Genomic DNA, 23,825 nt, shown 5'->3' with positions numbered 1-23,825 from the left:
AAATTTTCCAAAAATTAGTAATTTTAAGTACCATGCAATAAAAAAAAAATAATAATCCTGTTTTTCTGGTCTGGATAGAAAAATCTGACCTGTGCTGAAGACAGTAACAAGGCTTGCTTATACAGACCAGAAACTCATGATGGATATTATTTTTCTTATTAAGAACATTGTTTTTAAACAAGAGTGCCACAAGAGGATACAAAGGCTTGTCTGTTTTTAAATCAAAAAGGCATTACTCATGTATGGGCCTCACTATACATTTGCATATTGTCTCTTGCAACGCATGCACTCCATTGCATGTGAATATCTTTGAACTTTTTCTAGTTATGGCCATGGTTCAAGTTTTTGCACAACAAAACTAAGGCTATGATAATGTAACCTCAACTTTTTCCTTGTAAACCAGACATTTAAATATGGTCCAAGTTTTATTGCTGTGGCTTTGAAAATTAGTAAGTAGGTCAAAAGGTCACAGTCATATAAGAACCAACATGTTCCTATATAAGTTTAAAAAACACATGTGATCTCTGGGGTGTGGTCAGCTTTGACCCAAGGGGCACAAATATACATATATTTCCCTATATGAAACTTGTGACCCCCTGAGTGAGGCCAGTTTTGACCCGAGGGGCATAATTTGAACAAACTTGGTAGAAGACTACTTTATTATGCTACATACAAAAAATCATGGGTCTCGGGTTTCAGACAAGATGATTATTAAAGATTTGCCTAGATATCTTGACGTAAAACATGTGACCCTTCAGGCTTAATTTGAACTATCTTGCTACAGGACCACTAGACAAGGTTACAAACCAAATATCTTGGCCTCATGTTTTTGTCAAGATTTTTAAATTTTCCATCAGTTGCCATGGCAATCAGAGCTCTTCGTAGAATTCATATCTTTTAACAACTTTAAAAGGGCACTACCCAAGGAACATCCCTGTGAAGTTGCATCAAAACTGTCCAGGCAGTTTAGATGTATGTTAAACTGTTGAAGACAACTGACCGATGCCGGACATAGACCAATCACAAAAGCTGGTAAGCTAAAAAGGACCATATATATGTAATCTATTGTAAGGAATTAAAGTTATTTGTACAAGTTGTGTAAACCAATAATAAAGAACAAAACATTGAGCTATAATATACTTATTTATTGTTTCTTGTATAGAACAAATACATGTGCATCAATTAAAACATATTCTTAACAATCAGTAACAGAAACAGGTCATCAGGTCATCACAAATCAAACTTAATATTCAAGTATGCTTGCTTCACACAAAACATTCAATTTATCATAGATGGAAAAAAGCACCATGAAAAAAAAATGAACAAAATATTCACAAGTTTTTTCACTGAAGTTTGTTGAAATGTTGTTTTTTTGAGTAATTATGTCCAAGGTATTTGCACATCAGTGTTGAAATTGATGACTCAATGACTTTCGCAAAACCATGACTTCTTAATAAACCAAAATATAAGCTTATAATTGACTTTTAAATAATAAAATACATGAGATTTTGAGCTTTAATTGATCCAAGTGCCTCCTTCTTAAACACAATTATACAATAACCAGAGCAAAGAAGAAATGACGCTATAACATCCGAACAAAATAAATGTCTATAAGTAAAAGATACATATGTATTATGCTGTCAGAGTGATAAAATGTAAAATGGATAAATTAACAATGAATTTAAAACAGAACCAAATCAATGCAAACAAACAAAAATCTTAAATATGTCTTTACATACCAAGGCATTTATTTGATACACTGAAATGTCACCTCAATCAGGTTATAAATATAATAATATACAAAGAAGATAAATAAGAAAATGGGATTCCTCAAATTGGATGTGTGGCCTTTCATGAATGCCAATCAATTTTCCATTAAAGGTCACGATGGTCACCATGACCTTTGACCTATTGACCCCATCTTCTGATCATGACCAATGTGTATACCAAGTTTATGGACTTAACAAAAAAAGTTGATCAAACATAATAGATCAGAAAATGAAGTGTGACAATTACAGACCATGCCGACTGATCAAATTTGCAGTCAACAGCATTTTATTTTATTTTTTTTATATAAAATAAATTGAGTCAATGTTTTATTCGATTTATTTTTGTTTTCAAGAAAGAAATTTAAATTTGGAAAAATATGACCTCCCTTTTTAGCTTAGCTTTTGCCTTTTAAGAATATGTATGCTTGTCATAGTCTGCACTCACTCAAAAATATCTTAAAAAATTTGTTTAAAATATGTCTTTTTGAAAATTAAATGCTTTATAGGAAATTGCAAAAGTAGCATGCAAGATTTTACACTAAATAATACATACAATTTATAGTAGCTTTATAATGTTAAAAATATAAACTGTAGTTACACCTTCTGATTATCGTTAAATATTTATTGTTTGAAAAGATACTGAATAGCTTTATCTTGATACATCTAAAAAAAAATGAAATCTATCAGCTTGCAAAATTGGTTCACTGTTTTGCATAATCCAACAGTTATGTTTTCAGCATCCAGAATAAAAAACAACATTTCTTTAAACTCTTAATTATGCAAAGAAAATGATTTTATAGAGCTAAATAATAATTAGGAGATAATAATGCCGGTTTGAAAATATATCTTTAAATTATACCATGAGGCCACAATTAGTAGTTTATATTTTAATTATACCATGAGGCCAAAATTAAAAGTTTGTTTGGTTCGGCCTTACCAGCTACCCGGAATATTACTTTGCCTCCCCATTGGTTATTTTAATTCTTTAATTTTATTTTCATTGTGGAATTTTGAGGTAAGAAAGAGAAAAAGAAACACCACAATGCACAAAACCAGGTTTTTCGATGATTGACAGAAAAAATGTTGTGAGATTCAGTTTCACACGTTTTTCTATTTTACGGTAGGTGACATTGACCTTGACCCTAGGGTCCCCAAATGCAATCCCCCAAAAAAGGTCTCCATAAATTCTTCCTACATCCCAAGTTTGGTCACAATATGTCAACCTTAGGGACCTTGTATGGTAAATTATTGTCTAACGTAAGCAAACTGTTTTGATTTGTTTCCCTGTTGGAACTCAGCAAATACACTGCAAGCAGGAAACCAAACAGCAAACACTGGCCACAAACATGTTAAGTAAACACGGCTGGTTTTACTTTTTGAATGCATGGTAAAATAACCTGTTAACCTATCCACCCATCAAACTGTGGGTCAAATGTTTTTCAATTGTGGCCTCAGCATCTAAATTTTTTAGCTGTAAATGTATAATGATGCTTTCGTTATCAAATGCTATCAAATACATTTATTGTTGTTGTTTTCTACGGTGCTTCGTTTCATACCTACCAGGTAGGTAGATTTTAAAACTAAAACCTGATGCTCAACATACCGTAGAAATAAATTTGGTATGGCCTTATGCAAAATTTAAAAATCTTTACAAGCCACTTTCAAGACTGTGTTTTACAATAACTTCAATGCTATTGTAAATATTGTAATATCTCGCTAATTATGAAACAATCTGCTTCTAAGAGGGGTGGTGATTATAATGCCCATTACATACCAATACTGAAGACTTAAAAAGCACAAACAATGTAAAAGAAAAATAATATAACATAAAATAATATTTACAATGCTTTAAACGATGATTACCATTACAGCTCCCGATTGACGATGTTTTATCATTAAAACAAGCATTTTGGTCACATTACACACAAATATATCTTTTCCTTATCTGACCATATAAAATGAGACTGCATTCTATAGACAGCTTGCAGTTTAAAAAAAAACATGTACAACAGTTTTTTTTCATCTGAATGATCTAAAAAAAAAAAAAAGAATGATAAGCAAAATTAATGCCAACGCTTTTAATAGTTATAAGGAGGCATAATGGTTATTTAAATACAACACCGACATCTCCAACTAATTATAGTGTTATTACTTCATAAAACAGGCAAGCCAATAAAAGTAAAATGTAGGCGACCAGAGTTCGATTTCCTGGCCTGGGTGCATGTGAGTATGGTTCGTGGTCACCAAGTCGGACAAGTGTGTTTTCTCCAGCCACTCCGGTTTCCCCAACAATACAATAAAACACTCACGCGCAACCTTGTGCCAACCAGAGTAACTTATATAAGTTGCAATAACTTGTTTCGTTGGATTAAACTTTAAACTAAAATATATGCTGAATAAAATCACCTATACATTACCCTGTTTCGTCTCCAGAAAAAGAGAAACTTACAAAGCAAAATAAATAAATAAGCAAAAAAAGAGATATGTGTGATTATATAATTATTTTACACCTGAGCCCTCAATTTTCTATACACATTGCATCTCCACATTGAGCAGTTTGTAACTGTAATTGCAAATCATCCACTCATACTAAGAGCAACCCAACCCTCTCCCATCCCACCCCAGCAATTGACACACACACAGCTATTCCATCTTTGTTTTTCAGGTATGAGCTTTCATTGTCTATTTTACACATGGTGCCTCTACAATGAGTGGTGAGTCTATGGTAGCGAACCCCGCCACTATTCCACCCTCATTGTCTGTATGAGCCTTAGTTCTAAGGAGATGACCCACTTCTTCATTAACCAACTCTTCCTCAGCTGATCTGAAATAATTAGAATACAAAATTTGACATCTGGCCTAAACTTCTAGTCCATTATGACAGGATTAAGCTAAGCTCACTATTTTTTTCCAATTATTTGGGTGATATTTACCCTTTTTAAGAGTGTTTATACTTTAGATAGGAATTATCTTTATGACAATCCGAATAAACCATTTTTCATTTTTCAATATTTAAATATGTATCAAATATGTATTTTGGCTAATTAAAATAAGTTACTTAAGTCTGTTAAGCTTAAGAAGTTTTGAGAAATAAGGGCCTGAGGAGTATATTCATTTACCTTTCATTTAAGACATTGCACACAAACTCCTTAAATTTCCCTACTTTTCTCTACTTCTTCAATGCCAAAATGCCATGATAGCTCAGAAAAAAGCCATTTAGCAACACAGTAAAATACAATACCTTATAATAACTAATTTCTTCAAAGCATCTGAGTAAAATATACATATTAAAATATAAGGTTCTAAAAAATGTACTGACAAAATTTCTTATAAAATTAATTTCAAGGTGTGCCAGCTAGGATATTTAAAAAATACTTTGTTAAGTTTTTACTGAAATAAAGTACTCATTATTTTTTTTCATAAATGTCCACTTGGCACTTTGCCCGTTTAAATGTTTAACATAATGTAACAATGTGTTGTACTTATGTGTACCAATCTCTTTACTCCGATAAAATTGTTTTTAAATGATAGCATATAATTTTGATTAATGAACAAGAAAGCTGTGGGAAAATCACCAACAAATGTCACCAAAAAGAGGCATAACTCAAAAAATTTAAAAGCCAAAAATAAAGTCTTTGTTGCTAATGCACATTGTCTCTGGCAAAGGGTGTTATATTTTTCCTTTTAATATCGATCTTTTTTTTTAATTTGACATAAAAAATTGTTTGATTTTTTTTCTTTTAAAAAATAAAAAATAAAGGGTTTTTGACATCTACCCACACATTATTTTTGGCGATGAAACCAGAAACAAACATATAATTTGTTATGCCTTCAAGCTGCACTCTCACAGATTGGCCGTTTTGCTACCTTTTATATTTTTTGTCTTGGCACGAGCCAATTCATGCAAAAAAGCATGTAGAACTGCTGACAAAACATTAGATCGCAGATTTTTATATTTAAGTTCAAAAATATACGATTTATGCATTTTTCTTAAACCGTTAGTAACTCTTTTAGCCATAAAACATCAATTTTCTAATGGAAATATGAAAATCTGCGTTCTGATCTTTTGTCAGCAGTCTTTTATCACTGGTTTGCAGATAATTAACGCAAGTTTGCTCATTCCAAGACAAAAAATAAAAAAGTTTGTAAAAACGGTAAATCTGTGAGAGTGCAGCTTTAAGGCCAGGGTTTAAGTTTTTTTAACTCATTGACGCTCACAGCTACGACAACTAAGCCAAGGCTATAACACTACATAGTGGACTTTTTTTCCTCGAAACACAAGCTAAAAGCAATCAATTGATTTATTCTAGGTCAGTGTTAAGTACCTACCCTAGATAAACTCCGTAAATTCCAAGCTCACTAATGACCTCCAAAAGGTCACATGGTTTTCCCTCCTTCAATAAATGGTTGTTTTGAGGCCATGGAAATATTCGCTCCATCAGAATATAAGCGCTCCTTTCCTCTGTACTTCCCATTTTTTGCAGCATTTCTGCTATTTCATCTCCATAGATGTTGTTCCCTGCAGATATATTTCATTTTTAAAGATATAAGCAGTGAATTTTAGTTTAAAGAAACAACAACAAAAAACATATACACCAGTATATATATATATCATATTACCACAAAATGTTGTCTCATGAGTTGGAAGAAAAACCTGGTTAAGCTTGTCCTAGATTGTTGACAACCATCTTATGTCTAATGTGCCTAGTTTTCTTATCTAACATTCATTACAAACATATTATACAGGGTTCTCAACAAGAACTGGCTGCTGGCTGAAATGGACAGTTCAAATGGCAATTAGGCTGGTTCAGATTTGACTTGGTTTAATTTTTTATCTTGTACCTTTCTTGTTGTCAATTCTCATTAGGCAATGTGCCTTTCCAACTTTCATTCATCAATGAGCCTTTTCAATTTTTCTTTAACAATGTGCCTATTCAATTTTCATTTATCAATGTGCCTTTCATAGTTTCAAGTTTGATGTCAGTTTTAAACATGAGCTGTAGAACTTGTATCCAGTGCATTATGTGACAATTACAGGAATTTTTTATAATGTAATTGCAATTTAAAAATGTGCTCAAAAATGCCTTTAGAATGACCAAGAATGCTCGAAATTAATCTCTCACTCGGGAAACTTTTCCAGGCCTCCCTAGTTGGCTAGTTACTTTTATATGAGGGCTAGTTTAACTAAAACTTATTGAGAACCCTGACTACTTCATTATTACTAAGCCCCATGTTTTGATATGAAGTACTCAGGGGCTTATTAAAGAATACTCGGTACCAAGAAACATATATATATATGGCATTATTTGGAACACATACTCTCAAAAAATTTTTTTTTAAGAATTGCAAGATTCAGGTAAAAAATGAAGTCATTTATGGTTACAGGCAGGTAGAAACGCAACTACAAGGTGCTGGTTTTTAGTTATACAGGTGTCTGCTTCTCATTTAATAGCTCAAGGGTTTGAGCACCACTAATCCGAACACATACCTCCTCCCTCTCTCTAAGGTTTGAGCGCAACTAATCCTAACACATACCTCCTCCCTCCCTCTAAAGTTTGAGCCCCACTTATCCTAACACATATCTCCTCCCTCTCTCTATGCGGTTTGAGCCCCACTAATACTAACACATATCTCCTCCGTCTCTCTATGAGGTTTGAGCCCCACTAATCCTAACACATATCTCCTCCCTCTCTCTGAGGTTTGAGCCCCACTAATCCTAACACATACCTCCTCCCTCCCTGTAAGGTTTGAGCCCCACTAATCTTAACACATATCTCCTCCCTCTCTCTATGCGGTTTGAGCCCCACTGATTCTAACACATATCTCCTCTGTCTCTCTATGAGGTTTCAGCCCCACTAATCCTAACACATACCTCCTCCCTCCCTCTGAGGTTTGAGCGCAACTAATCCTAACACATACCTCCTCCCTCCCTCTACGGTTTGAGCCCCACTAATCCTAACACATATCTCCTCCCTCTCTCTATGAGGTTTGAGCCCCACTAATCCTAACACATATCTCCTCCCTCTCTCTATGAGGTTTGAGCCCCACTAATCCTAACACATATCTCCTCCCTCTCTCTATGAGGTTTGAGCCCCACTAATCCTAACACATATCTCCTCCCTCTCTCTATGAGGTTTGAGCCCCACTAATCATAACACATATCTCCTCCCTCTCTCTATGAGGTTTGAGCCCCACTAATCCTAACACATACCTCCTCCCTCCCTCTGAGCCCCACTAATACTAACACATATCTCCTCCGTCTCTCTATGAGGTTTGGGCCCCACTAATCCTAACACATATCTCCTCCCTCTCTCTGAGGTTTGAGCGCAACTTATCCTAACACATACCTCCTCCCTCCCTGTAAGGTTTGAGCCCCACTAATCTTAACACATATCTCCTCCCTCTCTCTATGAGGTTTGAGCCCCACTAATCCTAACACATATCTCCTCCGTCTCTCTATGAGGTTTGAGCCCCACTAATCCTAACACATACCTCCTCCCTCCCTCTGAGGTTTGAGCCCCACTGATCATAACACATACCTCCTCCCTCCCTCTGAGGTTTGAGCCCCACTAATCCTAACACATACCTCCTCCCTCCCTCTGAGGTTTGAGCCCCACTAATCCTAACACATATCTCCTCCCTCTCTCTATGAGGTTTGAGCCCCACTAACCCTAACACATACCTCCTTCCTCCCTCTGAGGTTTGAGCCCACTTATCCTAACACATATTTCCTCCCTCTCTCTATGAGGTTTGAGCCCCACAAATCCTAACACATATCTCCTTCTTCTCTCTATGAGGTTTGAGCCCCACTAATCCTAACACATACCTCCTCCCTCCCTCTGAGGTTTGAGCCCCACTAATCCTAACACATACCTCCTTCCTCCCTCTGAGGTTTGATCCCCACTAATCCTAACACATATCTCCTACCTCTCTCTATGAGGTGAGCCCCACTAATCCTAACTCATACCTCCTCCCTCCCTCTGAGATTTGAGCCCCACTAATCCTAACACATATCTCCTCTCTTTCTCTATGAGGTTTGAGCCCCGCTAATCCTAACACATATCTCCTCCCTCCCTCTGAGGTTTGAGCCCACTAATCCTAACACATACCTCCTCCCTCCCTCTGAGGTTGAGCCCCACTAATCCTAACACGTATCTCCTACATCTCTATGAGGTTTGAGCCCCACTAATCCTAACACATACCTCCTCCCTCTCTCTATGAGGTTTGAGCCCCACTTATCCTAACACATATCTACTCCCTCCCTCTGAGGTTTGAGCCCCACTAATCCTAACACATATCTCCTCCCTCTCTCTATGAGGTTTGAGCCCCACTAATCCTAACACATACCTCTTCCCTCTCTCTATGAGGTTTAAACCCATCTAATGCTTACACATATCTCCTCCCTCTCTCTATGAGGTTTGAGCCCCAGTAATCCTAACACATACCTCCTTCCTCCCTCTGAGGTTTAAACCCAACTAATCCTAACACATACCTCCTCCCTCCCTCTGAGGTTTGAGCCCCACTAATCCTAACACATATCTCCTGCCTCTCTCTATGAGGTTTGAGCCCCACTAATCCTAACACATACCTCCTCCTATCTCTCTATGAGGTTCGAGCCCCACTAATCCTAACACATATCTCCTCCCTCTCTCTATGAGGTTTGAGCCCTTCTAATCCTAACACATACCTCCTCCCTCCGTCTGAGGTTTGAGCCCAACTAATCCTAACACATACCTCCTCCCTCCCTCTGAGGTTTGAGCCCAACTAATCCTAACACATACCTCCTCCCTCCCTCTGAGGTTTGAGCCCAACTTATCCTAACACATACCTCCTCCCTCCCTCTGAGGTTTGAGCCCAACTAATCCTAACACATACCTCCTCCCTCCCTCTGAGGTTTGAGCCCAACTAATCCTAACACATACCTCCTCCCTCTCTCTGAGGCTTGAGTACATAATGACTGGGATCGTTGATGGCCATCTTTGCATTTGCGTCACCTTCTGGGCCCTATACATAATCAAAATATGCAGTGTAAATAAGTATGAAATTTACAAAGCAAAAGTATAATTACCTTTGTAATTTATAACATTATTGACTATTTATTTAATAAATTTGTTACATATTGGGGATGGTTTTGTGGGGGTATTTAATGTACAGTATTTGCTATTGGCTTGTTTTTTGCTTTGGTGGCGGAAAGCTGAGTACTGATACATGGATTTATAAAAAAATAAATAATGCTATTATCAAGCATCTTAGAAATACTCTCAAACCTAAGAACAGTGCAATATTACTGTTGAAAATGCAAAATTACTTCCAAGAATCTTGATGAAATGGTCACCTACTAAGTATATTGAAATATTGTTCAATCAATCAACAGTGCACACTTTAAATACTAATCGTTAAATTGTATTAAGACACAGAAGCACCAGGCCCCAATTACTCTAAAGCTTAAGAGGCTTTTTATATTAATCCAATTTCTTACTTAATCTTGATTTAACTAAATGAAAATTAGTTAATCGTGATCATCGTAACGATAATAATATTTCATAGTCCAAAACCACTTAAGAATGTAAATACACATACAAATTATACCAAAACAAAAATAGCAAGCCTAGCTTAATCAGTTCTAAAAAAAAGATGTTTCAAGAAATTCGGGCCAAAATCTCACCTGATCCAATGTGTACTGCCCAGCAAATGTGTTCCTGATTCCATTACACACTTCCCTGTCTTTAATAAACCTCTCGACAGCACCAGGGGTGGCTAACTCCTGTTGCACCTTCTTGCATCCGGCCAATTGTAGGTGGACGGATGGACACTTGATTGCCTTTGATCTCTCAAATATCAATCTGACATCCCATTCCTGGATTATAAAGTAACATGAGCACTGTGAAACACTCATCGGTGTTGTTTTTTCAGTCAAAAAGGGGCACAACTCTATTTATTAAATAGAAAAATTATTAAAGCCGGAGTTATGAAACTTGCTATACATGTGGGAGTGTGTACATAATGTTTCATTCAAATATCTTGATTAGGTTTTTGAGTTATGGCCAAGTTGAGGTCTTCGCACAATGCTCGCGACAAGGACACAGAGAATCTGACAATCTTTTTTTCTTTAAAAAAACAGGCAAGCTCAAAACACAAAAATATTCAACTCAGCAAGTTTTCTAAAGTTGAGCTTGAACTTTGGGATAAAATATACATGTCTCATCACATTCAATAAAACATTGTCACAAAATTGCTGCCAGACTGGGAAATAAACTGAGGTCTACCGAATGAGTTCTGTGTATGTGAAATGATTTTTTGAGCACATACCAATTGAGCATGTGGAATAATTAAACTCATACTTTTAGGTTATTTCAGTTGTTTTAACTGTTACCGTACAATGAACAAAGTACAGGCCAAAAGGGCCTGCAGCAACTGAATTTCAATAGACTCAAAACATTTTCATTAAACCTCGGGCATTCGGTCAGGTGCATTTTATGAAGACTGTGTGGTAAGTGACCGTGATAGTTAAAATATTTTCTGATGTGTTCAAGTCACACCTGTGAAACGTTTAAATAACAAATACAATTCTACATGAGATAGACATTGCTCTTTACAGCAAATCTGATCAGAATGTTCCTCTTTAGAATAACCTTTCCAATTACCAAAATGGAAATGGAATTCAGAGGGTGCTTATAATTATTACGGTATAATTGTTAAATTACCTTTTCTGAATGGTAGTGTGTGGGTGCATAGCCATCCCGATAGTATATCACAGCAATTTCATTTCCATCACTGTAATTAAACCACATATTCATATCAACTCGTGATTTTAAATCAGTATTCTACTAGTTAGGGTTGCTACATTGAGAAAAAACACTACAGCTATCACAGTATGATGAAAAACACCAGACACCGCCTTGACAAAGAAATGGTTAAATGTTGAGTTGCAGAATTTATTAATGAAAGATATGGCAGGTGCACAAAAGCACATCCTGACTAACGTTCCTAGGAAGTTTCATTATAGTAGTTACAATAATTTAGGTGTTACATGCCAAACAAGATCTTGCAGATCTGTGATATTTACTTGGTCAGGTGCAATAACTCTTGTTGGACCAAGTGGAATGTAAATAAGATTTGGCACTCACAAAGCAGACAAACATTCCTATGAAGTTTCATCAGTGAAGGTGCAATACCTTTAGAGCTATATGTAACACATTTTTTAAAGACCATTTTTTTCATTTATTAAAGGGCCATAATTCTTGCTAGACACTGCGATATGTCACAAAAGGTGCACAATTGAATTGAATATCATACATGCCATATTTCTGAGAGGCTTCCCAGGGGATTTTTGTCTGAATTCCAGGGGACTTTGATATAACACCAGGGGATGCGCGACGAAAATTTACGCAATATCTGCATTTATAATATAAGAATAAATACAGAAATACACTCAAAATACAATAATTTTTGGACTTAGTCATCATGGTCCTGGGGACCAGGGGATGGGTCGAAATTCCGAGGGATTTTTCCCCCCGCCGGGGGATATGGCATGTATGGAATATGCTGACCAACATTTCCTAATAAGTTTAATAAGTTAAGGGGGAATATTTTTGGAGTTATTTGCGACATTATATTTTGTAACAGGACTTAAAATACTCAACATTTTACAGTGAAAACTCACTAAACCGGACAAGGTCCGGACCGGGGAAAATTTCCGGTTTAGTGAGGATTCCAGTTTAGTGAGGATTTGATGTACGGAGTAAGTTTAGACGGAGGTTGAGACATGATTAAAGCACATGCAAAAGTGATAAACATATTTCTGCGTTTTTATAATCATCTTTTTTCCGAGTCAAAAAAAAATAAAACAACTCGCGTAATTTAATGCTTGTTAAGTATATTGATATTTTAATCAACGCACCGCTCTAATTTGATTCACTCATAGAAGTCTTTAGATAAAACAACCCCCCAAAATGATCACTTAATAACCGTTTCTAGTTCTTTATTATCTACAACAAACAAATTAATGTCTCAATCAATTTTTATTTTCACAAGTTTGATTAACGTTTGATTATCGCGCGGCAGTCAATCCACAGCGGAATCATCATTATCGATTATCGAGTTATCACAACATCAAAGGTGCAATATTTAACGACGCTCCGGCTGTCAAAACAAAGTGACAAAGTGACACGCGATTCGCGAATTCCTAATACACAAAATCATTTTGACATGTTTGAACAAATAAACGTCCGGTTTTGCGAGGTAAAATTACGTTGACAACTAACAAATTTTCTCGATTTTTTAGTCCGGTATCCGGAATTCCGAGGTTCCGGTTTTGTGGGGATTATTTTACATTGAAAAGTATAAGGGAAAAATCGGGACTCTGAAAAAAGTCCGGTATCCCGAGGATTCCGGTTTTGTGGAGATCCGGTTTAGCGAGGTTCCACTGTACTACTTACAGAAACAATAAAAATAGAATAAAATAATTCATTACTTACAATATACTCAAAATCTTAATAAGTAAACTTCTTACAGCAATAATCTTTTATCATCTGTCAACGTGGCATGTTCGTATGCATACTGTAGTGTTGTGTATCGCACACACACATTGTGGCTTAGCGAGAACAGTTGGGACTCCAGCCACCACTGGTCCACGGCATTCCGTTCAACCTCCATTGTAACAAATAAAACTGATGCACTGGAAAAAAATTATCAATCAATGATGGATTTGTTGCTAAAAAAAGGCAAAAAACCTTTTATGTTAAAGAAAAAGACATTATTTTATAAGCAAATAACATGACAAGATGATTTGGGTATATATCCTCATCAGAGGCATTTTCCATTGGATTTCAAATCAACATACTATAAATATTATTTGACATACATAAACAAGTTTAAAAGTGAGGCTACAACGAGAACAGTAGCCCTGCAGAACAAAACATTTTTATGTTATTTGGGATTTTTCAGGGGGTATAACACTACAAATATAATCTTTAATATACTTAAGATAAAATCTGACTCCAACCCGTTGGAACTTGTTAAACTATAAATATGCTTTTTATAGCTCAGCTTATAAGAAATTATGCACAACTGATAGTCTGTGTTCTTTTGGAGTTAATTGGATAATAGGTTACATCAATGTTAAAAAAAATGTAAATCATACACAAATTGACTGGCAAAAGTGTGCTTTTAATGTTGTTGTTTTTTTATATATTTTTACATAAAAATGAAGCAAGATTCGAACCTACATCGCAGATATTCAAAGGTTTTATTTTAAATATTCAAATCACATTTGGAATCCCAGTGAAATATTGGCTAAATTTAACTCTATCGCATATATACAGACTTGTTGTAAGTAAACATCTGATTGGCTGACAAAAAGGTCACGAGAAAATGACCTCCTTTGGATGAACCTTCTAGGACCAGTATTAACATATGACTGTAATTAGATCAACACAAACCTCTGATTGCCATAGTGTTCCCATGCTGACAACAGACCCTTCGCAATGCCTTCAGCAGGTGCATTTACCGGTATCTGAAAGAAATATAACACATTGAGAAATCACTTTCCCCTTTTAATTTCTCTACAAATATGTTCTCTATATGGAACTGCAGGTAAAATGTCAGTTTATAGGTTCAATGCAAACATGTCAAAGCCATACAAATTTTAATGTTGCTTCAGTACGATATTGCATTGACCCCAAAAGAAAGGTCTATATTGCGGTAAAACACTGTCCAGGGTGGCTAACTGCAGGGGCAAACCAGCCCTCTTAGACAGTCTAGATGTAATTTTTCTCCCTTGACATTTATGTCAAGGGAAATAAATTTCATGCAGCGATAAAAATATAAAATTCATGAAAAATACAGAGAATATTCACAGAATTTGGTGTAGGATCCAAATTTATTTTTGACAAGTAATCTCTGATAGCAAACTTTTTATGAGTGGAGGAAAATATAATTTTCAATGTTCACCAGTGAATTAATTTTGATTTGTTCATCAATTTTTCTGTTGTTGTTTTTTCTTACTTAAATTTCAAGGAAAGTGTTGATTTAAATAGCATTAAAAAAAAATTATATATTTTTTTTGAGAAAGATAGAGTCTTATTCATGTATTCCTTTAAAAAAAATATTGGCAAAGTCAACACTGATAAAGTGATTCTTTTGTTAAACAACAGAAACCAAGCTGTGTAAGAGCAGTAAATATATCAGCCATGAAAATATCAGCCATGAAAATATCAGCAGTGAAAATATCATGATGTTTTACTGAAAAGCATAAAATCATTTATATTTTTTTCTTTATCCAAATAAAAGTGGCCTACCTGTTCTGGTTTACATTCTATGCCAGCCTGTGCCATTGTAAACCTGCAATATAAAGGCATGCCAATAAAAACATGGAAGTTATGCATAATTTAGTCGGACCTCTCTTCTAAACACCATCTAGAAGACTCATTATGATATTCAAAACAAAGTACTAAAATCAGGCCCAAATTTCACGAAACTTTTCAAGTTCTTTCTTACATGATTAAGCTAAGCTCACTAATTTTGTTTTCTATAATTTGAGCTATATTTACTTCAGTAAGAGTTTTTTTTACTTTGAATGTGAATTATTTTCATGATATTAAAAATTATAATAAACCTTTTTTCATTTATTAAAATCAAATTGAAATATATATTTTTGAAATTGAAATAAGCTACATTAGCCAGTTAAGCTTAAAAAGTGTCAAGAAATTGGGGCCATGTGAGCTTAAAATGGCAGACACCTTTCAGATAAATCTAAAAAATTAGCATTTTCTATCATATACCTGTGTACCTTCCAGATTCCCGAAGCTAGGCCAGCAAAGCTTGATGCGATTGTGTTGATTTCTATCTGGCGAAGCTCAAGACATTGTGGCATGCCCTGAATTTCACAGCAGCTACTTTTGACGTCCAACATAAAGTCGTTACGAATCAATCCCAGACTCAACGGCTGTAAATAATTATCAGATATTGTTCATTCAATTTAGTTTTAGCTTGATATAAAGGAATTTTACAATCATATTACATGTATATAATAATTATGAAGAAAAAAAGGCTTGATTATGAGTGATAAATTATTCACAATGTACCCAAGAAATGTACAAAACTTCATTTCGATATATACAGTTTTACATGTTTTGTGCCTGAACTTTTTTACTTCCAAAAAACCGACTAGCTTTCACGACCATAGCAATTAGATGCCAACACTCGTTCAGTTTCATATTTCAACAAGAGACATATTTTTAACAAATATTTAGCCAGAGATATTAGGGGATTTGATACACATGTGCATATTGTCAAGGTGAACATGAGATTCATGAAAATCTTCAATAATTTTGGCGGTGCAAAAACGAAAATTTTAGCAAGACACCAACAGTGACAACAACAATAAAGACACCAATTTAAGCTTTAACAAAACCAAAACTTATTTGCTTCTTAAAACCAACAAGTTGACAATCTACTAAAGCAACATTTCTGATGCCTAGGCCAAAAAAATAAATGGTTTGGTTAAAGTTTCATCTTTTCAAAAACAGGAAGGGTAGGTTGTTTTTTTTTATTGGTTTAATTCAAGAACATTATTATCATCATTGCAAAATGGTATTGAAGTAATCTTCTGTGTAAAGCATAAAAGGTTTAAACTGCATTTTAAAACACACACTTAATTTTATTTTTTAAATATCTTGTTTTACCAGCTGACTATAAAACTGTAGGGTTGGCGCCTATTTCGTGAATCGCCGGTTTCTGGGCACTTTGGATACAAAATAACTCCTTTGGCGAATATCCCATCAACCGATGGGAGTAAAACTCCCCCTTTGGCTTCAAACTTCTGTTTTAGTCACACTTGGGGATGTGACAGGGTCAAGCCATAATGCAGCCATTATAGGGCGCGGGCAGACCTTTATAAACTCAACAACAACAACAACTATTTTGTGAAGGGTCGGGTATCCCGAACCAAATGTTGTGGTCTTTAAGGCCCAACCTGAGCACTGCTCTTGGACCTGACTGTTTTATAGACATCCTAGTAGTCTACAAGTTGTGGTTAAACCAACATTATATTTTTTTTCTTAGAAAAACAGACGAATAATATGTAATAAAACTTAAACTTTTATGCAATACCTGGGCACTGCCCTCCTTCCTGACTGTGGTATAGATGTCCCAGAGTCTGCGAGTATAGTCATCCACCTTTACCACACTGTAATGTATACAATATGACCATGGACATTTCTGTATAGAATTGCACAAAAAAACTCAAAAGGTACATTTTGAAGTTGATTGTAGATACATTTTGTTCAATAGCAGGAAGGGTAGGTACATGTTAGCTAGAAATAAATATTAGGCTTTATGTACGAACAATATTTTCATCATTGGGGAATAGTGTTCAAGTTATATTCAGTATAAAGCTTTAAAGCTTTTTGAACATACAAAATACAAACTAACAAAATAAAAATAAAAATATAACTGATATTTTAGGGGACTATATAAAACAGTACAGTACAGTCAACACCTAGTTTGTAACTTTGTAGGCAGTGTCCCATAGCCCAAATCAATAGAACCTAATAGAATTAAATAGACGTTCACTTACTTGTGTAGACAATGCCAAAGGTACTCATGGTCATGTGCCACTTGGTGTATGAGCCGGTTGAAGTAGGGTTGTAACGCCTTTGCTTCTGCTAGGACACCTCGTGGCAGTGGGCTCGGGAATAATGTCATCGGGGCATATTCAACATGTGACTTTGAACCTGGATCATTCTGGGGTCGCATAACCACAGCTGAGGATTAAAATGATATGAAATAAAAAATATAATTAACTGCACCTAATCAAAATATTATTCACTCATTTATGAATCCTACCAGCCTTGCAATATTTGCCAATTACACATTTTTTTCTTGACCACGAACATAAACCTGATATGGGATGTTCAGTGTTTAAGGCCAACTGCACACCACATCAATAAATATCATTAGACCGCCTGTCACCCTCCATGGAGACAACACTACATGCAGTATTAAGGCACGGACCTATAAACCATGGATTGAAAACTGCCTGATATCTGTGAAATGATAATGAATAATAATCTACCCACAATCAAAGCCTGCACTCAGCAATTACTGCCAGTAATTCAATCTGCGATCTCCATTAATTTCCGTCAGGACTGGCTTGTCACATGTATTATAAGCAATGAATATGTTTGAAGGTTTATAGGTTCGTGGTCATAGTAATGAATTTCAATTTTCAATATAGTAAATTGAAGTATATTGTTCGAAGGTCTAAAAAACCCACAATGGTAAAAAGATATTTGAGTGTATTAAACCTACACAACTATTTAAAAATACTGTAAAAAAATGACTTGAAAATTCCCAATTCCAAAGATATAGATCATTTTTCCAAAATACTAGAAAAAAAAACCTTCAAACTAAAACTGCACCAACTAGACTTTCATGAAAAATTGCGCATACTCAAATACATGTGACCTTCAACATAGATTTTTTGAGATTTAATATTGTAAATAAAAACAGCTTTAAAAAATGTTTTAAAGATTTGGCTAGAACATGGGCTCAATGTAATTTTCTTTTGTTTAATTTCATTGCAAGTGTTAGGAAAATCATTGTCTAAGTTAAATTAACTGTTGCTGTTAGGGCTTCCGTTAAAGGAAGTTTGGAAGTATATTACTCCTTAGAAATGGGTTAAAACTTCCAAATATGATTCTTTGGAAGTACAAAAACTTCCATAATTTTGAAGAAAACTTCCAAAGTTGAAAGCTTGGAATTTCAAAATTCAAACCCTTTTGTCAATATTACTTTTATGGTCACAATTTCAATCAGTTTAACTGTTTAAGTAAAATGAATTAATACAATATAAGTCTGTGATTTTGGCAAGTTAAAGTTGCAAATTATTAGATTTTTAATGTACTTGTTGAAAAATAGTTGAAAAAGATATTGTATTCGGGAGACTTAAACTTCCACATTTCAGTGTAAAACTTCCAAAATTGATTGACTGGAAGTTCATACTTCCAGTTTCAAATTCTTAATGGAAGCCCTGTGCTGTATAACAGAAACATGTTAAGAAAATTAAATGCTAACAAATTCTTTCAAATATTTTTGAAAGTTTATAAAACACAGGTTTCCATATTCTATTTGCCAAATATACATTAAGCATAACATATTTTCTGCCAGTGGAAAAAAAGTATAAAATAATGTTGAATTTAAGGTGGTACAATTTAAACTGATGCCCCAAATGTAAAGAATTACTATATTATATAAAATTATATTATACAGATATGCATGCCTTATAATTAAGATTGATCAGTTTCTCTTTGAGGTCCTTAACTTATTTTGAAGAGTATATGTTCTATATTTTGTATACATTTATCCATACAAACTTATCATACTGAAAGGTGAAATAAATACATTACATGAATAGATGTCTCGTATTATGTACTAGTGAAGCCAAAAATGAAATGCAAATTATGATGAATTAATGCAAAGTCATACACTCGGGTAAACCATTGAAGGTGGGAAAAAAATGAAGACAAAATATCAAGGATAATTATGTTTGTTCATGCATGATAGAAATACATTCAAATTTGAACCATGACTGCTAAACTGTAACACTGTCACATACACATAAAAAATTGTTAGAGATAAGAGATCAAAGCCTTATATTTGTGATTTTTTTCTTCAAAATTGACCATGTTTTTCAAAGTAAATTCATTGGCAGTTTTTACACATAAATTGAGAAAAATATATTTTTCAAAATATTGGAAATAGAGCCTAATAATGATATAAAATCAATTAAAGCTGCACTCTTACAGATTGAACGTTTTGACAGCTTTTTTATTTTAGGAACAAGCCATTTTTTGCGAAAAATGCATGTACTAGTGATATAAGACTGCTGACTAAAATAAGATGGCAGGTTTTTATCTTATGTTCAAAAATTGATTTTTCGAACAGAAATATGAAAATCTGTGATCCGATCTTTTGTCAGCAGTCTTATATCACTGGTTGTTACATATTTACTCAAAAATTGGCTCATTCAAAAACAAAAAATAAAAGACGGTAAATCTGTGAGGGTTCAGCTTTAAGAAAGGTCATGAAGTCAAGTATAAATATTTTCAGCTTACCATGTAACACCGCCCATTGCTTTCCCTTCTCTTTGATTCTCTGCAATTCTCCGGCACCCAACGTCCTACCAGAGAGGCTTAAAGCAGTCGCTGACATACTGTCTTCACTCTAACAAAATCTTAACACTTTTATACAGTATATTCTTCAGTTAGTTGATGACATTTTTTTTAAATTGACACACAATATTTGAAAACAGTTTTTTTTATATATTATCAACTAACATATCATTTCTTACTGTATCACAACAAGTGTGCTTAAACACGTTTAAGTTTCTGCTGGAGTTGTATTTTATTCTTCACTAACATTTGTCTGCTGCTGTTGATTTTAAGAACCTGTTCACAATTTCTATAGATCTAACCATAATGTTCAAACTCTCTATAACCATTATGTTGATTCCTGCCCTTCACAGTTCACTTACTCCTTGATTTTTGTATTACTACTTATAGCATTCAAAGTCATCTATTGTCAAATTATACTTAAGTGTGCTATAATTTCGACTTGTTTTCAATATACATATTTGTTGTTGCATAACTATATCAGTAATTCAGTCAGGCATAAACTTCAGTAAGTTTGTCAATACCGGCACTTGACATAAATAATATATCTGGATATTATCAGTTGTAATACAATGTAACACCGCTATGCACTAATCCACAATGACTTTTCAGGATCTGAAATATAAAAATAGATTTGTTAAATATCATTATGTACATATATATATGCAATATGAATAATATAGGTAGTTTTAATTTTAAACTTCTAACAAAGTCAAACAAATTTATTGGTTATGTTACTAGTTTTGTTATTTAAAGTTGTATTTACTTTTAAGTTAAGAAATTGAATAAACTTAATTTAGAGAACTAAGGGATGATGATAACTTGTAATACATAAAACAAAAGATTGTATTTTAATTTCATATTATATATAATGCATTATGTGAAATCGTGTGAAATAATATATATATATATATTATACTAAATGGATGGTAGGTTTCAAAAAATACTAGATTTAACCCTCAGCTTGAGAATAAGCATTTCAGGTGCTATATTAATGTTTATATTAAAAAATACATAAAAATTACAATATATTACACAGTAGATGTGTTTTATACCTTTCAATATTTAAAAGATCATACCATTTATACACTCAAGTTAAGAATATAAAATATTATACAGTAGATGTTGTTTTCACCTTTAAATATTTAAAATTTCATGCACTATAATGTTAATACACTAAAGAAAACATTTGGCTTTACCTTTTTTCAAGAATATAAATACAAAAACTATTTAGAACGTGTTCTATATTTTCAGATTTATTATTAAAACTATGACCAAAACCAGGACATCCCCATTTTACCATTCACAGGTCAGTATACATGTACATGTGCATATAATCCTACTTGCAGCGCATACAGATAATAGATAATGAATGTTTAGAGTATAATCATTTTAACTTGAATGCAAAATCACAGTGTCAAACATCAGTTTTATGATGTAACAAAATCTAAATACATTCAATAATGATAAATTCATCAAATTAGTTCTACAACTAATACTTTAGTCTATTTATTAGAATGACTGTGTTTAATCATTCCTTCTTGCAAATTCCATTCAAAGTTAAAAGGTATGATATATTATAATATATATAAACTGTTTTGATTTTACAGCAGTTTGTTTTCAATATACATAAATAAATTTTATTTCAATATCTGGGGTTTAACAGCTGAACATTTTCAATCCTGAAAAATAGCCAGGGGTATGAGAGATTCAAGCCCAAGGCTTGGGCCGGCCTTTTGAGATTGTTTCCGAAGCCATTTATATTAATTTCAAGGTACTTCCTAGTTCCTACTGTTCTTGATGTGATGTCAGAGGCTTGCAAAATATTTTTTTTTTAACAAATGTACAATAGGCTGAAGTTGAAACTTCTGAATCCTGATTTCAGCCCTTATTTTCAGAAACCCTGCATTATACCATGCATGTTGATAAAAGCATCTGAGTCTGTCCACAAACTTCTATCATAGCTTCAGGATACACAAAACTGAAGTTGAAACTTCTGAATCCTGATTTCAGCCCTTATTTTCAGAAACCCTGCATTATACCATGCATGTTGATAAAAGCATCTGAGTCTGTCCTCAAACTTCTATCATAGCTTCAGGGTACACAAAACTTTACAGTTTACAATGAGAGATATCAGAGGAACATGTACGTGTATGATTATAAAAACATGAACATTGCGTTTAACATTCTGATTAGAATTAATTAAAAACAAATTAATTTTAATTTAATATGCTTAAAATCTGACAGAATATACCTTGAAATTATTTGCACACCCAGTAGTCAAGGAATTGCTGTATAATTCTTACCACTGAAAAATGAATTCCTGCCAAGTTTATTTTACATGTCCATGTTTATTCATTCCTACTGGTGTAGAACGGAGCCACTTTCCCTCTTGACAGTTTAAAGAGTGGGTGCAGAGCTTAAATGCATTATCCATTCAATCAAATTAAATACTTAAGATAAATATACTTTACTGTTTAAAATTATTTCGGAATAAAGTAGATCTTGGCCAAAGCATACCAGTATTCCAGCAAACTCTATCAGCACTGCTCTCACGGGTAGCACACAGTTTTGTCATGTGATAGTTTTGATAGTAATGTAATATTCTGTTTATATCTCAATCATGTTAGCAACGCTGTTCAAAGTTGATGAATTAAAAGGCAAGATTTAATCATTTATCGACATTTCCTGAATCATGCTTTTAGTAACATAGAAACGTAGATAACATATTGTTTGAACACTGAATTCAGCACAAAAAAACTCATATGCAAAAAACATACCGGTATCTACACTACCAACCACACGTATTTTGCAGACTGCTTTGCATCGATTTTTCCTTACAGACATTATCTCTTGAATTTATTTTTCACTATACCCTGCAATAAAAGCATATATACCACGTTCATTTCTTTGATTTTCCCTGCGTATAGTCAACATTATATGCCACGTTGCAAAGTATTAATTCGCAGTAATTGAGGTAACTGTTTTAAAAAATTTCTCTGTTCCCATCCTCTAGCCAGTTTAATAAACTCATACAAACCAAGTCGCATACTCTATTGTGGGTACTTTTGAAAATGAAAGGGGGTTCCGGGTTTTCACCCCCACCACCTCATTTGACTCCCACTGCCCTCTCCAACCACGAACAACTACGGCATACAAGCCATAAACACAATGCAGTTTTGAAGCAACCGCGTAAGAACCTCCTCGCATACTCTTCTTTTGTATGAACTTATGTAAATGAAAGGGGGTCCCGGGTTTTAGTCTACCCAAACCCCACCCCCACCCCTCCTCCGACTTCTCCACCCCTCTCCAACCTCCAACAAATACCTCCTAGTATACTCTTCTTTTGTATGAACTTATGTAAATGAAAGGGGGTCCCGGGTTTTAGTCACCACGACCCCCACACCCACCCCTCCTCTGACTTCTCCACCCGTCTCCAACCTCCAACAATTATGGTACCGAGAACAACATTCGAACACAATAAAGTATTAAATCCAGGCGTATTTTGTAAAAGAAAACGATATACCGTATACCTATGAAAATGAAAGGTGATTTCAGTATATACCATGATTTCGGTAATTCCACCGACCGTAATGTCAGTAACACTCGGAAGAGGAGTTGACATTAAACAGAGATAGATAGACCGTGCAAACCCTGTGGATAAAAACTTAGAAAATCTATACTGGTATATATATGACAGTGTCAAGTGAGGGAAATTGTGCTAAAAGAAATTGATATGCTAAAAAACTTGACTAAAGATAACAGCTAACTTCTATTTCATTATTTTCACTGAAAACATACCTCAGAAATCATTGATTGCAATGTACCGAAATTTACCCCTGCAATTTCCACAACAAAATATTTTTCATGCACTGGCAGTTGA

The 23,825-nt window shown here is 34.3% G+C and overlaps 1 protein-coding gene across 3 annotated transcripts; it reads right to left on the bottom strand.

The window, feature by feature from the left end:
• Window positions 1–1,140: 1,140 nt before the first annotated feature.
• LOC128244858 (glutathione synthetase-like) lies at window positions 1,141–23,785 on the bottom strand. Of its 3 annotated transcripts, none has more exons than XM_052962960.1 (13): window positions 23,744–23,785; window positions 19,886–20,557; window positions 17,347–17,533; window positions 16,881–16,956; window positions 15,551–15,714; window positions 15,068–15,110; window positions 14,210–14,283; window positions 13,282–13,446; window positions 11,474–11,543; window positions 10,435–10,626; window positions 9,692–9,773; window positions 6,099–6,288; window positions 1,141–4,593 (listed from the first exon to the last, which is right to left on the bottom strand). In XM_052962960.1, the coding sequence occupies exons 2-13, from the start codon at window positions 19,980–19,982 to the stop codon at window positions 4,452–4,454; spliced, it is 1,482 nt and encodes a 493-aa protein (XP_052818920.1). In that variant the 5' UTR covers window positions 19,983–20,557; window positions 23,744–23,785; the 3' UTR covers window positions 1,141–4,451. The 3 variants fall into 3 exon arrangements, with proteins under 3 accessions (XP_052818920.1, XP_052818921.1, XP_052818922.1); XM_052962961.1 differs by lacking the exon at window positions 23,744–23,785 and adding an exon at window positions 22,723–22,801; XM_052962962.1 differs by lacking the exon at window positions 23,744–23,785 and adding an exon at window positions 22,249–22,268.
• Between the last annotated feature and the right edge of the window lie 40 nt (window positions 23,786–23,825).

The sequence above is a fragment of the Mya arenaria genome, chromosome 8 (genome assembly GCF_026914265.1).
Source record: "Mya arenaria isolate MELC-2E11 chromosome 8, ASM2691426v1".
Taxonomy (NCBI): Eukaryota; Metazoa; Mollusca; class Bivalvia; order Myida; family Myidae; genus Mya; species Mya arenaria.
Note: the sequence above shows the minus strand (reverse complement) of the source record. Positions and strands in the feature narration are given on the sequence as shown.